Source organism: Phyllobates terribilis, unplaced genomic scaffold (genome assembly GCF_046119375.1).
Source record: "Phyllobates terribilis strain yellow unplaced genomic scaffold, ASM4611937v1 Scaffold_5__5_contigs__length_657084704, whole genome shotgun sequence".
Classification (NCBI taxonomy): domain Eukaryota; kingdom Metazoa; phylum Chordata; class Amphibia; order Anura; family Dendrobatidae; genus Phyllobates; species Phyllobates terribilis.
This window is the reverse complement of record NW_027362765.1, coordinates 421,184,658-421,208,148: the sequence shown is the minus strand read 5'-3', so window position 1 is coordinate 421,208,148 and position 23,491 is coordinate 421,184,658. Positions and strand designations below refer to the sequence as shown.

Sequence of the window (23,491 nt, the reverse complement as noted above, 5' to 3'; positions counted from 1 at the left end):
GTGGAATTATATACTTAACAAAAAAGGGTGAAACAACTGAAAATATGTCTTATATTCTAGGTTCTTCAAAGTAGCCACCTTTTGCTTTGATGACTGCTTTGCACACTCTTGGCATTTTCTTGATGAGCTTCAAAGCTTCAAGAGGTAGTCACCGGAAATGGTTTTCACTTCATAGGTGTGCCCTGTCAGGTTAAATAAGTGGGATTTCATGCCTTATAAATGGGGTTGGGACCATCAGTTGTGTTGTGCAGAAGTCTGGTGGATACACAGCTGATAGTCCTACTGAATGGACTGTTAGAATTTGTATTATGGCAAGAAAAAAGCAGCTAAGTAAAGAAAAACGAGTGGCCATCATTACTTTAAGAAATGAAGGTCAGTCAGTGCGAAAAATTGGGCAAACTTTGAAAGTGTCCCCAAGTGCAGTTGCAAAAACCATCAAGCGCTACAAAGAAACTGGCTCACATGAGGACCATCCCAGGAAAGGAAGACCAAGAGTCACCTCTGCTTCTGAGGATAAGTTTATCCGAGTCACTAGCCTCAGAAATCGCAGGCTAACAGCAGCTCAGATTAGAGACCAGGTCAATGCCACACAGAGTTCTAGCAGGGGACACATCTCTACAACAACTGTTAAGAGGAGACTTTGTGCAGCAGGCCTTCATAGTAAAATAGCTGCTAGGAAACCACTGCTAAGGACAGGCAACAAGCAGAAGAGACTTGTTTGGGCTAAAGAACACAAGGAATGGACATTAGACCAGTGGAAATCTGTGCTTTGGTCTGATGAGTCCAAATTTGAGATCTTTGGTTTCAACCACCATGTCTTTGTGCGACGCAGAAAAGGTGAATGGATGGACTCTACATGCCTGGTTCCCACCAAGAAGCATGGAGGAGGAGGTGTGATGGTGTGGGGGTGCTTTGCTGGTGATTTATTCAAAATTGAAGGCATACTGAACCAGCATTGCTACCACAGCATCTTGCAGCGGCATGCTATTCCATCCGGTTTGCGTTTAGTTGGACCATCATTTATTTTTCAACAGGACAATGACCCCAAACACACCTCCAGGCTGTGTAAGGGCTATTTGACCAAGAGGGAGAGTGATGGGGTGCTACGCCAGATGACCCAGCTTCCACAGTCACCAGACCTGAACCCAATCGAGATAGTTTGGGGTGAGCTGAACCGCAGAGTGAAGGCAAAAGGGCCAACAAGTGCTAAGCATCTCTGGGAACTCCTTCAAGATTGTTGGAAGACCATTTCCGGTGACTACCTCTTGAAGCTCATCAAGAGAATGCCAAGAGTGTGCAAAGCAGTCATCAAAGCAAAAGGTGGCTATTTTGAAGAACCTAGAATATAAGACATATTTTCAGTTGTTTCACACTTTTTTGTTAAGTATATAATTCCACATGTGTTAATTCATAGTTTTGATGCCTTCAGTGTGAATGTACAATTTTCAAAGTCATGAAAATACAGAAAAATCTTTAAATGAGAAGGTGTGTCCAAACTTTTGGTCTGTACTGTATGTAAAATAGGCCCCGGTCCTGCTCTGCCCCATATACATTGAGGTTGTCTGATACCAGGTGACGTTTTAACACTACATGATAGGACTCTCCCGATGGGTCACCTTGGTGCTGGTGGGATGGCTTTTAGGCTATTTTGATCAAAAACACTGTTTTACCAAGTACCCTATGTTATTTATATGTACTATTATTATTTATTTACAACAGGGAATTGGTCATTTTGTTTTTATCTTAGGTTGTATCTGTTCAATCGCCACAGTGTGAACATGCTCCTACGCGTTTCCCCCTTCTAGCCTCAGATTCATCAGAAATCAAAGAAGGGTCCATGTTGAGGTGTTCAGGAGAGGGGCGACGTGCTGCCAAACTTCAGCAGGTGACCAATATGACCATCGCCTTACCTGAAGCAATTTTTTGGCCAGTTCAAGAAACTGCACCTTTGATTTCATTTCTTCCAAATGACCTTTAAGCTTGGGCAACAAGTCTTTCACATCAGATCCTACAGAAAATACAATATTTAGAAGTACAATTTGCATTCCAGTAAGGAGTCCATTGATGAAGACGGGAATGACCCTGGAAGTGATGACCGCGTGTCGCTCACATAGCACTCGCTTCATGGTCACAGAAGAGGAGACATCTACATCTGGGAATGGAGTGGTGGTCAGGCAACGGCTATTAAAGGGTTATTCCAATCTTTGCACGTTAGTCTTGTAGATAAGAACTGGAGCGGAAGGGGGGGCATGCATGTGCTTCAGTGGGGGTCTCACTGGCCGGATTCCTCTAGCGATCAGCGAGTTATCGCCTATTCTGTGGATAGATATTTGGATGCAAAGATGGGAATATCCACGGGCAGCACGAATCCGAGACCGGCTGCACAACTGAGGCCAAGTTTGTACAGTTTAAAGGAACATAGGAATAGATGAGACCAATCCAGCGCCAACCCTGGATGCCTTCTCCCACACATGGGACAGACCTTTCAATCACCTAGAACGAGCCAGCGCTGCGGCGGCGCCTGACTAGTCTCATGTATTTCTATGGTCCCCGACCGGACCTTTAAACCATGCGTACCGGTCTGCAATGGTGCAGCCATACTCCAATTCATGCTGCCCGCGGTTTGGACATCATGAATCAGTGGACAGGTTCCCTTTAGGTTCTTTCCTGCATGCAATGATCATAGGAGAAGCTCCTGGTATATGGGGATCACCAAACCACAAAGCAGAAGGGATGCAAGTTCTAAAACCCTGGACATCAAGGTCAAATTTTTCCTGAAAAATCTTAACATTTTATAGTTTTGCTAATAACAATCCCCCATCCACTGGATGTTTTCAACCCCGATCTCCGCACTGTCCCCCTCTGGTACGCAGCCCCATCTAATGACATGTAGATGCCATTTACCTTTACTCCTCTTCCCCTTCAGCATCAGATTCTGATAAAGCTTCACAGTTTTCCTGTAATTTTTGGTCTCGATCATCAGCTGCTGCTCCAGTTCCTGCAAAAGAGAAATAAAATCTCATTTTTCAGTTTTGCACATTTATTTATTCGTCATCATGTGAATACCCAGGCTGAATATTTACCGTGTATGATGAGATCATTATATCATTATTATGGAAACTTCCCATGAGATCTAAACCTGAACACAATTAAAATTTTACATCTGCGAGTCAAGACCCCCGTGGCCACAAGTGACTCCTGCTAGCGAAGTGCTACATGAGGGAAATGTGCTAAATATTCAAGAAAAGGGTATTTTTAGTGGGTTGTAAATGACGGCTGACAAGTTATCTGTACCTGTGAAAAACGCCATTATAACTAGAGACATCTGAGAATTACAATCTGTGTGCTGCACTTACCAGTCCATAAAGGCTTTTTGCCTTAAAGGGGATGTCCGGGCTACTGTTACTGTGGTCATCAATATCAGATCGTTGGGGGTCCGATCACCTGGCATGACCAGATATTGAGGTCATCAATATCAGATCGTTGGAGGTCTGACCCCCAAGAATCACCAGCTACTGAGGTCATCAATATCAAATTGTTGGAGGTCTGCCCCCAGGAATCACCAGCTACTGAGGTCATCAATATCAGATCATTGAGGGTTTGATCACCTGGCATGACCAGATACTTAGGTCATCAATATCAGATCGTTGGAGGTCTGACCCCAGGAATCACCAGCTACTGAGGTCATCAATATCAGATCATTGAGGGTTTGATCACCTGGCATGACCAGATACTTAGGTCATCAATATCCGATCGTTGGAGGTCTGACCCCAGAAATCACCAGCTACTGAGGTCATCAATATCAGATCATTGAGGGTTTGATCACCTGGCATGACCAGCTACTGAGGCCATCAATATCAGATCGTTGGAGGCCTGACCCACACCTTGCCATCACGCTCGGCGACATTACCTCCGGGGGAGGCAGGAGCAGCCTCTAACCAGGAACTGTAGATCAGCTCTGAAGGGGTCGTCAATACCATAAACCCGGACGACACCTTTAAGGGGCTTATAAGCCTTAGATAATATTTGCATCAAACCCACAGAGTCCAGCAAGATTAGCCAATGATCTAACAGCTGTGAGGTTATCCTGACTCTTCAGCAGATTTCAGATAAGAACATGAGGTGGGTGATCGGACATCAACTTGGCTTTTAACTTGTTCCCGGGAAAGTGAAGAGACATCGTCAGTTTATTCTTCTCTGCCCATGTTAATACAACCATGGCTGCTCAGAGAAGATAAGCTGCCGTCAGGTTTACTACACTCACCCTATTGTAAGCAAATGCACTCTCAGCTGAACGGAGCATGCATGTACATGGCGGAGTCAGGAGACATAGTGGTCAGCCGTCGTATAGGAACCTTTAGTTTATGTTCACATGATGCAGCAGCAGAAGAGGGAAAAGCTGCCCATAGACAAATACAGATTCCCGAAATCTCACAAATATCTTCTTATGGTTGCGGTTTAATGTTTCTCCTTGTGGAGAGTGACAAGCCAAACCCGACATGTGAGAGTGAGGAGACTTATAGGCCATGCATGCTCCTCTGGGAAATTAAACATGTAAATTGTTTCTACAGAGAGGAAGAGGACTAGAATTCTAGCACCATCTGTTGGAAGCAGCAATTCCATTACACCAAAGTCCAGAGCCTCTCACCTAGCCAAATCAGATCTCATACTTTGCACTGATGAGGGGCAGTATCCCGAAACACCGTGTCTGCAAATTGAGATTCTGGTTTGGCTTTTATCCTAGGTCATATTTCAAGGCTCTTTGAAGTGTTGATATTGAATTTTAGGATCGCTGCTTCCAATAGTTGGCCCTAGAGTTCTAGTCCTCTTCCTCTCTGAAGAGACAATTTACATATTTAATTTCCCAGAGGAGCATTGCTTGGCTTATAAGTCTGCTCACTTTGACATGTCAGGCTTGGCTTGTCGTCACTTGTCAGAAGGAGACACATTACCTCTTAGACCCCAGTCCAGAGCGGCTCACTGAATTTCCCCCATGCTTTATACTACAGCTTTGCTTTTCACAATACTACAGTATGTGGAGGATAGAAAGATGAATGTCTGGAAGCAATATAACCACAACCATAGAGTCTCAGTCTCTAGTGAATGGAGGAGGGAGGTAGTTATGTAGGTTCACAGTCTGCTGTAAATTGAGACGAGACCACCTTTAGCTGGGCCCCCTACATATTGTAAGAGAATACAAAGATGTCAACCTTGTATAGAGAAACGAGCTGCAGAGACACCCACCAGCCTCTTGGCCTCCATACTCCTCGAACACTTATCCTTTTGCCGGCCGAGGATCGTGACATAATGCTGGACATCGGGGTCAAACATCTCTGCTCCGCAGAAGGCGCTGGACCACCCGGAGCTGCACCTGTACACCTCCGCCAGGCAGACGGACATGCTTTCTCGCTGCTTCACTTCTTCGTTTTCTTCAGAGAGATCCGGACTGACACATAGGCGGTTACAGTCGGGGAACGCTCTGTAGGCAAAGTTCTCCTCACTTCCGGCTGGCCCCCGGGGGGCACACGGCGGCGGATGATCCTTATCGGCACTTCGTGCTGGAGAATCAGTCGCGTCCGTCTGATGAAATGAAGTGCGACTCTCCGTGCCCGCCGACGCCACCCGAGTCTCACAACCTTCAACGGGAAAAAGTAAAAAAAAAAAGATCAGGAGGGGAGAATTCACACAGTGTTCTCCGGAAAGGAGTCACAAGAAGAGGTCGTCAGAAAGCGGAAAAGTCAGGCTGAGAAACCAAGAAAATGTGGAAAATCCACTGGTGTTTTCAGATTACAATGTGGACTTTAAAGGGAATCTGTCAGCAGGATTTCACCCCCAAAACTATCTATATGCATATGTAGCGCTTTCAAAGAAAAGTCCAGTCCGTTCCTCTGTGGCTGAGAAATCAGTGTTTTAATTGATATGTAAATGAGGCTGAAGGGCTATGGTAGATCTAAAGCCTCTGTCACTCCAGCTCTACTCCGAGCCTTGAACCGCCTCCTTCTCCTTGACCGACAGCCTCTATTTTATGGGACTTCAGGCAAAGGAGCTGTCAGTTAAGCAAGAGGAGAGAGGAGGCGGTGCTGGGCAGGGAATAGAGCTGGAGTGACAGAGGCTTCAGATCTACCATAGCTCTTCAGCCTCAGTTATATATCAATTAAAACATTGATTTCTCAGCCACAGAGGACTGAAGAGCTATGGTAGATCTGAAGCCTCTGTCACTCCAGAGGCAGTTCAGGGCGGAGAATAGAGCTGGAGTGACAGAGGCTTCAGATCTACAGTAGCTCAAGGGAGAAATCCTTTTGACATAGTCCCTTTAAACTACTCACTAAGAAATTATTCTATATAGACATCCCAAGCTAGAAAACAAAGGCTTTGCCCTCTAAGTAGCTTTGTTTGCCATTTCATGCTGTTGCTTATACAGTAAAGTTTCACATAAGCACCAATATGGCGGACATGGAGGCCTTCAGTAGCCTGTTCCACTGCCAACACAACACCATTAGCACCCCATGACATGTCATGTTACACCCCTCCTTGACACTAGGGAACTCTGCCACCTGCATCTAATCACTTGGATGCCATTATCAATTATTTACAACGTTATTTAAGGGGTTAAGCAGCAGCATCCAGCGCTAGCTCTGACCACTACTGTTAGAGGGAGGTGCATTATTCCTTCCCATAGTATTCTGCCAGCACTATAGGTGCAGGGACTTTGTTTCTCTCACCTTCCAGTATGCATTGTGTCTAGCACCCGCAGTGCACAGAGTGGGCAAAGTGCATGAGCCAGCTCCACTGACCAGCATGGACGTCACATTTTGGGAGGGGAATAAATGGGGACACCATGCAACACCAGACGCCACCACAAATAAAACTAGTGCCCTTCAAGAAAAAAAATGTTTTCTACTGCTAGAAAATACCCAGTACAGAATAAGCACAAGCTGCATGGAAAAAGGCAAATTTACACCTGCCTAAAGGTTGTATGAGGTGCAGCAGTCCGGCCCCATTCATTTCACTAGAGCAGAGCCGCAGTAACCGGCACAACCCATGCACAGCTGCGGTGCTCTGTCTGGGGGGAAGCAGCCATGTTTTTCCAATGCTGTATAACCCCTGTAATGATTTGTAAAAGCCACAGATTCCAGCCACAGTAAGAAACACAGAATTGGGCAGAGAATAAGTCCCCATGTGGTATAATGCGCGTCCGCCACTTACCTGCCGGCAGTGTATCCACTGCTGGGTCTACGTCCTCCGGTGACAATGAATACTGCGACACAGTTGGTGATCTCTGCCCCGCAGCACCACGGGAGGCGCCGTCCACGGCTTCTTCTCCATCGGATATGTTCGTCTGCTCGCTGGTTGTTGCTCGGCTTTGCTTCCTATTTTTTCTCGTTTTCCTCTGAATATTCTTGAGGAGCTGAGCAGGATTATTGTTCGGAGAGGAATCTGCCGCTGTTTTCCTGCAGAAAAGAAGAAGTAACGGTGATCTATTTACAAGTGATACTGACTTACTCCCGAAAGATCATTCCAAAGAGCCGCCGTGTCAGCCCCCCGAGTAACCTGCGATCCACTGCCTGCTGCACAGTGTAACCCGCCTCTGCAGCAGAGACACCGGGACGGATGACTGGAAGTGAGGGGCAGGGGCAAAGACCCCCACACAGGAAGTGAGGGGCAGGGGCAAAGACCCCCACACAGGAAGTGAGGGGCGGGGGCAAAGACCCCCACACAGGAAGCGAAGGGCGGGGGCAAAGACCCCCACACAGGAAGCGAAGGGCGGGGGCAATGACCCCCACACAGGAAGCGAGGGGCAGGGGCAATGACCCCCACACAGGAAGTGAGGGGCGGGGCAATGACCCCCACACAGGAAGTAAGGGGCAGGGGCTATGACCCCCACACAGGAAGTAAGGGGCAGGGGCTATGACCCCCACACAGGAAGTAAGGGGCGGGGCTATGACTCCATACAGGAAGTGGTGAGGTGCGGGGCTCTCTCCAGGAAGTGAGAGGTTGGGCTTTGCCTCCATACAGGAAGTGGGGTGGTGGAGCAGGACTAGCTCTACAGGAAGTGGGGTGGTGGCGCAGGACTAGCTCTACAGGAAGTGGGGCGGTGGCGCAGGACTAGCTCTACAGGAAGTGGGGGGCGGGACTTTCTCTATACAGAAAGTGGGGGTGACTTGCTCTCTGCTCTCCTTCCTGTCTGTCAAACTGTAAACAAGCATAACGGAGAGATGGAACAGGCAAGCAGTTTTTAAATTGCTAGACACAATGCAAGCTGGTAAGTGAGAGAAACAAAGTCTTTGCACCTATAGTGCTGGCAGAATACTATGGGGAGGAATAGTCAACTGAAAATGAGTAGTTGGCAAGTTACATTGAATGAGAATCGGGACATTTCCTGGACATATTAAATCGGACATTAGTAATCCATGACAACTGCTGCTTTATATTTATGACCCATCAATGAAAGGTGTTACGTGAGGGACACCTAAGAAGTTCCCTTTCTCCCCCCGAGAGCAGGACACCCCGTGCTGTCCCTCTTCATAGAGGTCAATAAGAGCATCTGAAATCGTTGAATGTCCTCATTTACATTGCTCCTATTCACTGCGGCTGAGGATGGAAGCGGCTGAATGAGCACATTGTGCCGTTTTCAGTCCTCCCAACTATCTCAATGGAGAAGGAAAAGGGTCATTTGTTCTGGCAAACTGGTCCCTCCCCATAGAGATGAGTGGGAGCATTTTTTTCTCCTTTCCTAGTGCCCCCTCTGGTATTGCAGCTTAGCCTCATTCACTTAAAAAGGTTTAAGACATAGACCAAAATGGCGCTTTTTCTGAGACCTTAAAAGCAGACCCTATTTCTAATTCCAGACTATCCCTTTAATATGCTCTTCATCTCAGGGTCTAGAACACCTCTCCCAGCTCGAAACCACAAAGCTTTCCGTCTGTCCCCCGACAACAACCATAACAATTGACTTGAGCCTATTTACGTATTTGTTGTACCTGTCACTTTCTGATATGAGGGGGGAGATCTTCCTCATACAGAAATAAAGATCATTCTGAAAAAAAATCTAATACTGGATCTGCTGGAAAATGAAGTTACACGTGCGGCACCTGATGGGTGGAGGAGATCTGCCATTGATTATCTTGTAAAGGTTCTCCAGGAGGAGGTCGTCCCAGTAGAGATCACAGAACTTCTCACAGATCGCGCTGGAGAAGGTCGTATGCTGAAGACCTTTCAGGGCCAGAATATATTCACCTACACAAAAATAAAAAAAGACTACAAATGTCACGTAGACAAGATAGAATTAAAGGGGCTTTCCAGGCTTGGGGTACAAGTCTGAAGTCACTATGTGACTGCAGAGTGTACAAGGATTCTCCAGTGCTGTGGCTGTGAGGTCATCTTCTCCCAAATATGTGATTTGTATACTTCCGGCCACATTCCAACTAGACGTGTCCAGCTTCTTTCAATTCACTTGTACTGAGTGAGGCTGCGCACGTCTAGTCAGCAGGTGACTGCATGCATCAAATCGCATACTTGTGGTCACATGCCCGCCAGCTGCCAGCGCCGGAGAACCCTGCCAAACGACACACTCCATACTGTGATGATCCACAAGTCTGCAGTCATATAGAGTGACTGCAGACTTGTACCCCAAGGCCGGAAAACCCCTTTAAAGGGCACCTGTCAAAAGGTCAATTCAGACAGTTTTAGCTCTTATTTTATTCTCGCTGCCCCGCCTCCCCCAGGTACTGTGTTTTTCGATTTTTTTATTTTTATTTTTTTTTACCAACTGAAAACCATGGACCCCTTTTAAAGGGTTATTGCCATCTTCATAAATGGCCATTGTTGGATAGAGCTTGTAAATGCAAGCAATATGGCAATTCACACCTAATTAAAATTTTAATCCTGTCTTTAGATATTAACACTTCTTTTTTTTTTTTGCTTCCAGCTCGTTGCCTTGGAGACGGACCACTTCTTTTCGACAGCATAACATGTGTGGTGCTTCCAAGCTCTATTCTTTTGAGCTTGTAAGCACGGTTTTGAAGCTGGCAGAGATCGCTGTTGCCTCCTAATCTCGGCCAGCTTCAGCATAGTGCCTACAAACGGAACACCGGCGGTGGCCGGTCTCCTAGGCAACGAGCTATAAACAAAGAAGAAAGCGCTAACATCTCGAGAACGGCTGCAAATTTTAAGAAGCAGTAAATTGCAAAAGTGCTTGTTTTTACAAGCACTATTCATCTATGGGGATGGGAATAGCTCTTTAAAAAGAGGCACAGACTTAACCCACTCTGGTCTATAACTAACACGTGTCACCTACCCACTTGATGGGTTATAATAAACTATTTAGGCTGCAATGCCCCTTTTCTGTATTTGACCACTTACCCATTGCAATATCTTCAACTCCATTCTCCAAGTAGCCATCAAATGCAAACTCCTCATGTAGGAGGGTCACCACTTTCTGCAGCGGAGAACACGTGTATTTTCTAGGTGGAGATTCTCCATTGACCAAAGTGTCATGCGAGGAGTTACTGGAGGGGGAATCTTGTTTCCCCAGCCAATTATTGACAAGACTGCCGTTCATAGAAGGTAACCCATCGTTGGGAGCACTTTGTGGTGCTTTACTTTTGTCAGATGAGGCTGCTGGAGGAGATCTGGAGGACCCATGGTCATTACTAATCGAATCATCATTTACGACAGTTCCAGGAGGGGGCACGGAGGGGGTCTTAATGGCCTGGGAAGGGAGCTCGGCTGCCAAGGATACACTTGGGATATGCTCTGGAATACTGAGCTGGACCCGGACAAGAGTGAGATTTGCTGTTTTCGGATCCTGCTTTAATAAATAATTATTGACGATAGGGCTGCTGGTCAGGGTGGAGGAGTTGGAAGAAACTGAAGAGGCCGCAGAGGGGCTTTTGTCTTTCCGATCGCAAGAACAGTCCGTAATACTGGAGTTTGGGTTAAAAGAAACTTTGGCTCTGAAAGAGTTACTGCCAGATTTTAATACTTGGCTCGACTTATCTTCAGCCACGTGCTTCTCTATTTCAGTCACGGATATGTCCTCTTCCACGTGGTCTTCGGTGCTTGCATACAGTTTTGGGTAAGGCGGTGGGTTCGGTATTTGTTTGCTGGAAGAAATGTACATGTATTTAGAATAAAAAAAAGTTATCCAGGGGCCCAAAACGCAAGAGGGTTATTATATCGGACTCCGGAATGATTGACAGTTCAAGCCGGTATTGTGGTACCGCCGGTACGAACAGTGTGCTCCCCCCAACGCCGCTGGTAGAGGTAGCTTTGCCTCTGAGCCATCGGAGGAGTGCTGAAGCTGACCGGGATCCCACCTATAACAAAGAGCTTGTAAGCGCTGCCATCCTTGCCTAGGAGATCGGCCAGCACTGAGACATTGCTAAGGTGGCAGGCAACCTAGGCAACAAGCAGTAAACTATACTATTCTTTGAGAAAAGAGAGGATAGCATACAGAAGAACTATATTACGTTTCTAGGTCGCTTGCCCCATGTGCAGGGCATTGAAGTAGCTTAGATATCCATGGTTACGACCACTAAAAGCTAATTAACTGTCACTATGTCAGTGGTTGTAACCATGGATACCTAAGATACTGCAATGCCCTGGAGATGGGGTTAAGCGACATAGCGAATCAGAAGAACTATACTACATTTCTAATTGGAGGAATTTGCTAATATTATTATTACACCTAACTATGTATTGAAATAAGATCTTGGAGATGAGAATACCCCTTTAACTTAGTTTTCACTCCTTTCGTGTTGGTATAGCCGCAATCACAAGATACAAGGATCAGGCAATTTTACTCTGTTTAAACCAATGTGATGTGCCACGGCAGCCGTCAGGCACGTGGCACTGTTTCGATATGTCAAAGGAGGAACACCTTGCATGACTGGAGCAGTAGATGCGCTAATATTTCACAATATCACTAGATTAGAAAGTGCTAGATAATCCCTTAAAAACAGACTAAAAATTCAGGTAAAAAAGTGACAAGCTCCGCACCTGTTGATGTCTGGGTTCTGCATAATAACAATAGGCTTGAAATACGTGGCTGGAGAGGTGAATGCTGCCGGTAGATTGGTGGGGAGGTCCTTCAGCGGGACTGGTCCTGTCACCGCCATCAGCTTCGTTTGGGTTGTGACTGGAACGAAACCTGCGAATACAAAACGTTCGTTTCCTATGTATCACATCATAATGGTCGACTCCAACATTTAGTCATGGCCGATTAATGACAATACAAAATATGGACTTTTTGCAAAGAATTCACCTGGGAGGTCATTAGCAGATCAAGAAAGTCCCTCAAATGTCCCCTATGTAACTCTATGGGCGCTGATTATGGAGTTGAACGTTGGCCTCCGCTTACCTGCTGAAGACCCCGATACATGACGGCCGTCCTCGTCATTATATAGGCAGCTCTGCACACCCTAAGGGAAAACAAAGGTTTTTTTCATTTTTTACAATGGGGATCAGTGCCGGAGCGTATGGACATCCATGGGCTGCAAAGGTCAAGGGCAAACGTCAATACAAGCGTATATACTGAAGAAAGTGTGAACTGCATAACTTGCATTAAAAACAAATTACGTTCTGCTCACACCCTACAATAGTTGCCTGCTCCCACCCAATACACACGTTGATTGTCGTGCATGCACGTGTCTGATGGGGAGAGTGGAGTAGACTGCGGTCAGACACCTTATGTTCAGGGCATTACATTTCGGTCTGCCCAACCTTTCATTCCCCCTGATGAGGTTTGGGGAGGCCCCTTTTAAGGCTCAAAGAAATCAGAGGTTTGGCCGACTTTCCTCAAATGTGTATGGGCACCTTAAAGTTGGCTGAAGCCCGGGGCAAAAATTTCAGGGTGAGATGTTAATTTCATTTCAGGGACCTGAACCCACCTCATCTCCCATCGCAGTAGAAGAGATGATCATGAACACATGTGATCCTGTACACTGACGTCTATGGAGAGGCAGAGACACCTTACACTTCACACATACATGGCCACCAGAGAGGAAGCGCAGTGGATTGCGCAAAACGTATAGTGCCTCGCTTGGTTTTAACATGATGGCCTTTTAATAATCTTTTTAGGGGAGATGTAATAAAAGATAAGCCTGGGCCGGTGATTGCCGCCTTTATTACTTTTTTGGATTACGATACAAGGCCACCACTGCACCTTTTCCCAACTGGATGGGCTTACCATAAGGACCATCAAGAAGAAGAGTGGGTGGTGGAGGCCCGAGGACAGACATGATGACTTACAACGTATGGACGATGTTCTGGACTATGTGGGCTTCATATAAGCTTATAGCGAACACCCCCCATTTAATCATCTGCCCACCTGATCTGTGAGGCCGATTAATCCTGCCCATATCGCTTTACTGTCTAGTTTCCTTTGCTCCAGATATTTCCTGCAGACCTGAAAAGAAAGATTAACACCATAAATAAGACCAACCATAAACAAGTAAAAAGTTATGTGTAATATATACAAAATGCTTGGTGGTATCCCCATCCCTGTGTAATACAGTCAGCACCTGCCTCTAACAGTGGTTTCATCACTTAAATGATATTCCCATCTCCAAGATCCTATCCCAATACGTAATAGGTGTAAATAATATTAATATTAGTAAATAGCTCCAATTAGAAATGTAGTATAGTTCTCCCGATTCGCTTTGTTGCGTACCCCATGTGCAGGGCATTGCAGAAGCTTAGGTATCCATGGTTACGACCACTAACAGCTAAGTGTCTGTATATCAGTGGTCATACCCATGGATACCTAATCTACTGCAACGCCCTGCACATGGTGTAAGTGACATAGCTAATCAGAAGAATTATACCACATTTATAATTAGAGGTATTTACTAATATTATTATTATTACACCTACTACATATTGGGATAGGATCTTGGAAATGAGACAATCCATTTAAGTTGCACCATTCTGGTGGCATGTATGTTTGAGCCCATTACCCCCTACAATGTAAATGGAGAAGGGTGGCTGGAGGGTTTGGCATGGCAGATGGGGGGCTGCTGTAAGCCCCTGTTGCTGCCAACTTAGTAGTCCTGGGCTTCATAGGAGAAAGTGATTTGGACTATATTCTGTAATACTGAGGTATTGCAGAATATGATACAAGTAATCAAACTATCAAAAAACTGCAGGTTCAAGTCCCCTAGGGGAGACTAAAAAATAAAGTGCATTGTAAGAATATACATCAGTATATCCTTCAGGACTGACAAAAAGTTCTGATCTTTGAAAATAATTATCTAACCCAAAGAGTTAAGATTAAAATTGCTGTTTCACCCCAATTCTCCCTCAAAAAAAATTTGCAATTAAATGTCATATATAGCCCAAAATTGTACCAATAAAAATAACAGTTTGGAACACAAAAAAGCAGCCCTGTCACAGCTACATCGACAAAATAATAAAAAAGGTTTTGGACCTTGGAAAATCACGACAAGCCAAAATTTTCTCTTTTTTTTTTCCAAAAAAGTTCAGAGTTTTTTAAGTAAAAAAAAAAGCCAAAAATGAAAAACAAAAAAAAAATTACTGCACAAGTCTGATATCACTGTAATTGCACCGATCTGCAGAATCTCGTTGTCAGGTCCTTTTTCCTCCCACAATGAACGTTGTTGAAGTGAAACAAAATTGTGTGGAATTGAGTTTGTGAGTTTGTTTCCCTACTTGGAAAGTTTTTTTCTGTTTTCCAGTACGTTTGGTAAAGTGAATGGTGTCATTCAAAACTACAACTCGTCTCACAAAAAATACGTCCGTATCGACTAGGAATGAGGACAAAACTAACTCGCTTCATTAATGGGTTAAACATGGCACTGCGGCACCTTCGCGTTTTACGTTCCGCAGCCGTTCTCCTTACATGACACTAAGCATAAATTGCACTATAATAATGACACATTTCCAGAATTCGGCCACACAGATCCAGAATTTATTTATCCCAGCCGCACATCGGCTGCATCTGCCGTCATCATGTAACCAGACGAGCCTCCGGCAACGTGCGGACCTCCAGATGTGGAGAGGGGGGATGTCGACGCGTTTTCTCCGCCAGACTTGCATGCATCTCTGTGCGGTTACCTGCGACGCTTCAGCTAAACTTGGCCTCTCCTCCGAGTCCCTCTTCGCCATCTGTAGAAGGAACCGCTTGAGCTTTTTGGGCAGCGTCAGCTTGTGATTAGCCGGGAAATTGAATTTGGCTGCTGACCATAAAATAGCTGCAATGCCATAAACACAGGCCTGGAAAATAAAGGAAAATGTGCAAAACTTTACAAACCACCGACATGGACACCGGGATACAAGACTGAGCAGGTGAAGGTAGGGCCAGGTTCACACCAGTCAACCAGAGGAAATTAACAACTGCTGACTGGTAACAGGTCTGCTGATCCACCTTGGTTTCATAGCCTGTTTACACAAGCAGAAGTGCACAGCACGATCAGCAATGGAGAGTCCTAGACCGCCACTGTTCTCTGCAGCACACGTGCTGCTGAGAGGAATGATCTTTTAACGAAGCCAAAACAACCACTTTGAAACACTGCATGGGAAATGACTGCTCCTAGGAAAGCTTCATTGTGATGATCGCATAGTGTAAGTGCACCTTAACGCGCGTCGATCATTCAGCTGATCAACCACTTTAGCGCAAACAAGGGGACCTTTCCGCTCTCATCACGTGTATATACTTCTATTCCTTAGCAGACTACAAAGCAGGAGCAGCCTCCTTAAAGATTCTGACATGTCTGATGGGCACTAAAAAACCCTTGTCAAAGAAGTGTATCCCGAGACACGAGTACAATCTGATCAGTGGTAAGAGTGTCAAGGTGACCAACCAATTTAGACAGCAGTTTTGGCTACCACTATTCCTTCCAAACACCCCTCAACCAAACATGCAGCCCCCATTATAAATGCCTGATGTTTTACCTTCATTCTCTAAGAATTCGGCTCCCCTCCACCCCAGAGGGTGATCAAGGGTTCGAACCAAGTTATCGAATGTGACTGGGCTCTGCTCAGACTATGAGTTGATCTAGAAGTTGGCATACGTGCAAAGTGTAAGAGCACGGTCACAATGTGGCCATTTCACAGACAAAAGCCAAGAAAAAAAACAAAATAATAGTAATAGTACATGTAAATAACATGGGGTACTTGGCTTATGTTACGTTGATCAAAAAAGCATAAAAGCCATCCCACTGCAACAAGGTGAACCCACCAGGAGGGTCCGAGCTTGCCTATAGTATAAAAAACTTACCTTGTGTCAAGCGACGATGGGTACAGCTTGTCTAAGTACCCGATGATATTTACATGTATTATTACTATTTACTTGCTGTAGGGAACATGCGCATTTTATTTTTTTGAAAAGTAATGTCAAGTTGTCCATTTATTTAGACATTTCCAGGAAGAGTAACAGAGGGATGAAAACGAAAAGATGCTCCAGAATTGTTAATTTCAGGCCAGGTTCACATGATCGTATTTCATGGTCTGTATACACATTGGCTTAATGTAAATTTGGGCATTTACTAAAAAACAGACATGTCAGGTCCTCTTTAAAAGGGTACAATCTTTGGGATTCTTTGCAGTGGGCTACAGAGGATGGGGGACACTTTTCATTGTTCAGGGAGAAGGAATGAAGGGCTCTAATCACTGGTTGGGCCCCCAGAAATCAGACATTAGTCATCTATAGTGTGGAAAGTTGCATCTGCAAACTCGTGCACTTATTCGCCCTGCAGGTGGCAGGAGCTGCGCTGCTGCAAACTGTAGCGCTGCTGCAAACTGTAGCGCTGCTGCAAACTGTAGCGCTGCTGCAAACTGTAGCGCTGCTGCAAACTGTAGCGCTGCTGCAAACTGTAGCGCTGCTGCAAACTGTAGCGCTGCTGCAAACTGTAGCGCTGCTGCAAACTGTAGCGCGTGGACGCAGCCAGACATCTGATGCAGTCCTGTATTAACTGATAATTAGCCACAATTACGGGAAATATCCCAGCACTCGCTTACAAGTCTGAAAAAAAAATCTTGTCTTACATTTTAGCTTTGGACAGAAAGAAGGAAGGAGAGGTCTGGCACATGTTTCACATCTGGTTTCTGGCACAGCTGTCCCTATGGGAATGTAGAGTGATGGGGCCCGCGCCCTAGGAGGGGCTTGCAGTGATTTTAACCCCGACCATGGCTGCTTCACTGGAAACCTCAGCTCCTACATCTCTACGAACACTATATTTAGCCACCAGAAAAACAGATCCATGTGTGCGCCAGATGTGCGCTCACTACAACAGAGTGAACTGAATCCACTTTTTTTTTTTTATTATCATCTTGCGAGATGTTCTCGCCACAGAGATAAAACTTTCTTGTAGTCGTAAAGTTTCAGATCACATTGGAAAGGAAATGTTGCATTGTACCTTTTCTGTCGCAGATCCATCTCCGTCAGGGTCGTACTCCGGAGGAACACAAAACGCATCAAAAGGCTCTAAAACAAAAAACAAAAAAGGAAATGAAATACACAAAGCGGAAAAATAAAAATATGGATGGAAAACCTAGACCCGTCCATCCCCCTTATGAAAGGGTTATGTGCAACACAATGTGAAGTCTTAATATCTGAACCCTCTAAGGACACAGCTGTTTCGGTTTTTAATTTTCACCTTGAAATAAAATTATTATTTTTAAAAAAAAAAAAACTCATATGGTACTATTTACTGTGAGAATAAAACAAAAAAGGCAAAAAGTATTCTTTTTGGAGTGAGGGAGTTAAAGAAAAAAAAAAAAAAAAAAGATTTCTCCTTTTTATAGCATAACTTTACGGTGCAGCTCAGCAGGATTACAGCAAAGCCAGATTTAGGCTCTGTTCACATACAGCAGTTTTTTTATGCAAATTAAAAGCTGCGTTTTACAGCACCCCAAATGCCATGAGTTTTCAAAAATCACTTTTTTTTTCCTGCCTGAATTTTAGAAGTGCTGCGTTTTTTTGTTTTTTTTTAAATCTGCAGCATGTCAATTCTTCTGGCGGTATTTCACCCATTGAAAGCGACGAGAAAGTGAAAAAAATTGCTGCAAAAAAAGGGCACCAAAGCATTTTGTAGCTTTTTTTTTTGTGACGGCTTTGGAGCATTTTCTGGTGAATAAAATTTTCTTTGTTAAACATGTACTTTAGACAAAGCATAAATGTAACCCGCACCTAAAAACTCTGCAAAAAAAAACAAAAAAACAAACGCAACAAAATATGTATTTTGAATGCAGGGGTTTTTACTGCCAAGAGAGCAGGTGGTTTCCTTTGGGGTTTTCCCTTTATTATTGGACAGTGTGAGATCTCCGCAGCAGGGAGGAGGGACACTGAGGAACTATCAGGCTAGATGTGCAGAGATTTAGCAGCAGGGAGGAGGGTCACTGAAGAACTGTCAAATGGGCTAGGTGTGCAGAGATTCAGCAGCAGCAAGGAGGAGGGACACTGAGGAACTATCAGGCTAGATGTGCAGAGATTCAGCAGCAGGGAGGAGGGAAATTGAGGATGAGGGATACATCTTTGTCAGGATCATACTCAGGAGGTACACAAATGTACCATTAATCTCTATAATAAAAGGAAAACTGTCAACTGGGCAAGGTGCGCCGAGATACAGCAGCAGGGAGAAGGGACACTGAGGGACGGTCAAACAGGCTAGTTGTGCAGAGATTTAAAAGCAGCAGACAAGAGGGATACAGAGAATCTGTCAATCAGGCAAGGCACGCAGAGATTCAGCAGCAGGAAGAAGGGACAGCAAGGAGCGATCTACCAGATTAGGTCTGCTGAGATTCAGCATCAGGGAGGAGGAACACTGAGGAATTGTCAAGCAGGCTAGGAGGAGTGCAGAGATTCAGCAGCAGCAGGGAGGATGGACACTGAGAAATTGTCAACTAGGCTAGGTGTGCAAGGATTAAGCAGCAGGGAGGACGGACACTGAGGAATTGTCAAATAGGCTAGGTGTGCAAGGATTCAGCAGCAGGGAGGACGAACACTGAGGAATTGTCAAATAGGCTAAATGTGCAAGGATTCAGCAGCAGGGAGGATGGACACTGAGGAATTGTCAAATAGGCTAGGTGTGCAAGAATTCAGCAGCAGGGAGGAGGCACACTAAGGAACTGTCAAAAAGGTTAGGAGTGCAGAGATTCCACAGCAGCAGGGAGGAGGGTCACAGAGGAATTGTCAAGCAGGCTAGGAGTTCAGAGATTCAGCAGCAGGAGTTTGGGGGACACCGATAAGCTATCAATCAGGCCAAGTAGTTGGGAGATTGAATTTACACTTTCATGAAAGATTATACAGCCATTCTGACAATGATTTGCAGAGTAAATACACCAGTCTCATCAGGTTTAAGAGATCTCTTTAATAATGTATGCAATTTATGCAGTGAAATCTGGAGATAGATTCACATTATGTCTTTGAAACATTCCTTAAAAAAAAGCATTGTGCTTTGATGAGGAAAACTGCATATACTACAGAAGGGAGCACAAGTGTAAAGCTCCCCTCAGACTCGGCCGGGTCTCAACTCCGCTCAGTACTTTCATGGCATTTCTACACTCTCTCCAGGGTCTGACGAGCCGCCTCCTCTAAGGAACAGTCATTAGGATTCTGGATTATCACACAGACACTTCTACATATAGCTACAAAAAAGGAAAAAAAGAACAGGACGGGGCGAGTCTGCCATAATGAGGTCACTTAGCCGGACTTTCATGTGACAATCATCCCTCGCTTTCATCAACCACTTTACCTTCTTTCTGATGAGTAACAAAGAGAACTTCTCCGCTGTGGTCGATGAAGACAGACTCCAGACATAAAATGGCTGCAAGACAGGAGAACAAAACGTCAGCGTTCCCGATACATCAAGAGTCTGATTAACCGTTACAAGACTGATCACATATAGATACACAATGGTTGCATCATTCCTCACCTGCAAAACCACAGAGGACACAAGATTACCAAAATCATCAATCCCATAAGTTTCGGAAATACCCCTCCCTCCAGCTGTAGTTTTTTTTTTTTTACTCTATGCTTTACTCACCATCCCCAGGTCAATAAATGAGTCTCCGCCACTGCTCCTGATGTCTGTTATAGTTACCAGCGCTAATGTCTTGCTACCAATCAGTGAGCTCAGACAATAACAGATATCCAGAACAAAGGTTGAGACTAAGCACTGGACCTGGAAAGGGTGAGTTGAGCACAGATTGGCCATTTTTTTTTTTTTTAAACGGTCGGGGGGGGGGGGGGGGGGAGCTTTTAGAATCCGGAAACCCCTTTAAACCGTCTCCACAATTCATGATGTATTATTATGCCATGGACTGGGTGCAGGTGTATGGAGTGGGCTCAAGAGCGGAGCCCTCTCCACCAATGACAGGTGCGGCCTGTGTTCTACAGCCGGCATCTGCCGCTAACAGCTCGCTCCGATCGATGCGGTGTAACCTCTTAAATGCAGCGGCCGACAGTAGCGCTAGTTTGTGCATTAGGTCGGCGTCCATCATCCCAGCGTGACATGATCATGGGGTGCCCATAGTCTATCATCTTTACTGCCAGAGGTCTGCAGGAGGCCCTCATTGCCACCATGTTGGGACTCTCAAAGGAGACTGTGATTTTTCAGATGTCCTATAATACTGTAGTAACAAATGAGCCCATGTTTAAGGGGCCTAAAAAATGCAGTGTAAATATTAAAAAAAAAAAAAAAACAAAAAAAAAAAAACACAAGAATATGAATCACCCCCTTTTCTCAGTAAAAAATAAAGATAAAAAAATTAGCACATTCAGTAATGCGCGTTAAAAATTATTTAGCCCAATGGTTTAACGTCGGAAAACTGAAAAAAAAGCAATAAAAAGTGACTAAAACATCGTACATCCCAAAACGGTGCTATTAAAAACTACAACTTGCCACAGCTTTAAAGGAGTATGCCCATCTCCAAGAATATGTAGTGTAATATTATTATTATTAATAATAAGAAGAAGCAAATGCCTCCAATTAGAAACGTAGTATAGTTCTTCTGATTCGCTATGTCGCTTACCCCATGTGCAGGGCCATTGCAGTAGCTTAGATATCCATGGTTACGACCACTCAAAGTGACAGTTAGTTAGTTGCTAGTGGTCATAACCATGGATACCTAAGCTACTGCAATGCCCTGCACATGGGGTAGGAGACATAGCGAATTAGAAGAACTATACTACATTCCTAATTAGAGATATTTGCCAATATTATTATTACACCAACTAGGTGGGATAGGATCTTGGAGATGGGAATACCCCTTTAAGCCACTAATATAATAAAAAAAAAAATGCTAGAGAGACAAGTTTGGTATCATCGTAATCGTACTGACCCGAAGAATCAATTTACCAGGTCAATTTTGCCGCAATAAGAACGTTGTAAAAACAAAAGCCAAAAAACAAATGGTGTTTTTCAGTATATTTCATGGTAAAATTTAATTAATACTACAAGTATACATTACAGGGAATAAAGGGCGGTGAGTCCGATTTTTGATTCTTCTTACTTTGGCGCATAGCCAACCGTTAGGACATTTATTCAATTCTGGATAAATTATATAAAATCTAGTAATCTGGGAGCCGTCCTGTGTGTGAATACGTCATATACATTTATTTCCCCAATTAAGATCAATCCTATCCATCTGCAGCCGCCACGGGCGGTGGAAGCCGTCACTTCTGATCCGGGTGGACAGAAGACAATGGAGCATAGTGGTTCTTCCAAACCGACCACAATGGTTTCCACACAGCTCGGATCCAGACTCGAGTGGTGATGGCTGTAATCACATCAAAATGACTTTATCATCTGGCAGCGAGAAGAGTCTATTGTGCGAGCGGCACAAACAGCCTCTGTCAGCCATTTACTGCAGGACACAAGTAATGAGGGGCTTGTTCTGTGCCCGGGTCACGGTCCTGAGGATGACGACATTGGACATGAAGAAGAATGACTGTGATAGAGAGGACACGGCTGCCCGGCAGCTCCTCTGCACATAAAATCCCAACATCCTCTTGCCTAGGGACATACTGTATGTATTAATAGGGTTTTCCCAAAAATCGCAAATCAGTGGTGGTCGCAGATATGTGGCAGTGCCTGTACGGCAGAAAAAAGGGGAGTGAGAAGATAAAGCAGGCTTGAGCATTCCCATCCCCAATGGACACCTTCATTCTCAGGGTTAATAAAGGAAGCTGGGACACCATCTAATCTCCAGAAGGACCCAGGACTTCGAAAACCCCTTTAAAAGTGCCCTCAACATAAGACTGTCCACTCATCTAATTTAGAGGTGTCTCAAATCTTCCACTGACAAAAAGAAAATAGGATCAGACATATTGAATTTCAGCATACCCAATCCTTTTGGGAGATAGACCATGGCCATAGGTGTCTGGCAACGGATCATCCTCCTTTATCCATTAAGAGAACACATATAAAGGGGTTAGGAATGGTGGGTTTCCACTACAGCTAAGGCGTAAGGCCATCATAAATACATCTGATAAAAGTATAATTCATCAGTTCGCTCAAGTTTAGGAAGTAAATTTAATTTGCAACAAATTTAAAAAGTGTCAAAAGAACAAACATTATTATGTTCAAAAGTCTCTCCAGACTCCAGAGCGTAATAATCATATGTAAAAATAAATAAATAATAATATACCCACCTCACAGCCCAGCTCTGGTCATCAGCTTGGTCGTCATTGGGCCATCTTCTATAACTACTGATGTCTGGCATCTTTGGCCTCCCTGTAACATTGCAGCCTAGTCAACACTAAAGATGCTGGGCGCCAAAAGATGTCAAAAATGACCGTTGCTGGAAAAACACCAAAGAAGATGGCCCAATGACGACCACATTGGTAACCAAAATTACTAAAAAAAAAATTGCCTGGATTAAGGAGACTATTTATAAAATAAAAATCAAATTCTAAATAAAAATATAAAATAAAAAAAAAAAATGCACGGTTAAAGAATATATGACAATGTGAATGCACTTGTACCTGGATAATCCACATACGTCTGTAGGGTATATAAACACTCATAGCACAGCGCCCACAGCTCATCTTCCTGTAAGGGCTTTCCATAGTTTAATAAGACTTCTTTCAAGGAAACCCACTATAGAAATAGAAGACATTATCAAGTTATGTGCAGAGTACCATGCATGTAATGAAAAGCTGCCTAGATGTCTGAGGAAGGTCTGTGGCAGTCAGCTGTAGTGTGACACGCTGAGACCAATGGTATAAAGAAATGTATTACTATCCTATTATATTATTACAAAAGCAAAATATTAAAGTTTTCTTAGCTACAATGTTCTAAAGACCATATGTTGAAGGAGGGGGGGAGCAACACTCATCTGAAGTCAGGAGGCAGCAAGAAAAGTTTTACTTTCTGGTTCTGTGGGCTAGTGACAACAGAAGAAAGATCACAGGGTCTTATTTTCATATCTCGCCGTGTACAGTTGTCAATGTGGCGGTGTAGGGTGGGGAGAGGGCGGTACGTTAACTTTTCTTCAAGTTATCACCCATAAAAACCTCTCTTCAAGTTGT

General features: G+C 44.5%; 1 protein-coding gene across 1 annotated transcript in view; it reads right to left on the bottom strand.

Moving 5' to 3' along the window:
• Nucleotides 1–23,491, bottom strand: part of KNDC1 (kinase non-catalytic C-lobe domain containing 1) — a 98,461-nt gene that overhangs the window by 31,690 nt on the left and 43,280 nt on the right. Inside the window, exons 7-19 of the mRNA XM_073685208.1 lie at nt 22,946–23,060; nt 19,713–19,784; nt 17,376–17,443; nt 15,076–15,234; nt 13,331–13,408; nt 12,362–12,422; nt 12,001–12,151; nt 10,363–11,105; nt 9,093–9,237; nt 7,207–7,451; nt 5,245–5,636; nt 2,905–2,998; nt 1,911–2,008 (exon numbers count right to left, since the gene is read on the bottom strand). Coding sequence (XP_073541309.1) covers nt 1,911–2,008; nt 2,905–2,998; nt 5,245–5,636; nt 7,207–7,451; nt 9,093–9,237; nt 10,363–11,105; nt 12,001–12,151; nt 12,362–12,422; nt 13,331–13,408; nt 15,076–15,234; nt 17,376–17,443; nt 19,713–19,784; nt 22,946–23,060 — 2,421 coding nt within the window. The remainder of the gene's footprint in view (nt 1–1,910; nt 2,009–2,904; nt 2,999–5,244; nt 5,637–7,206; nt 7,452–9,092; nt 9,238–10,362; nt 11,106–12,000; nt 12,152–12,361; nt 12,423–13,330; nt 13,409–15,075; nt 15,235–17,375; nt 17,444–19,712; nt 19,785–22,945; nt 23,061–23,491) is intronic.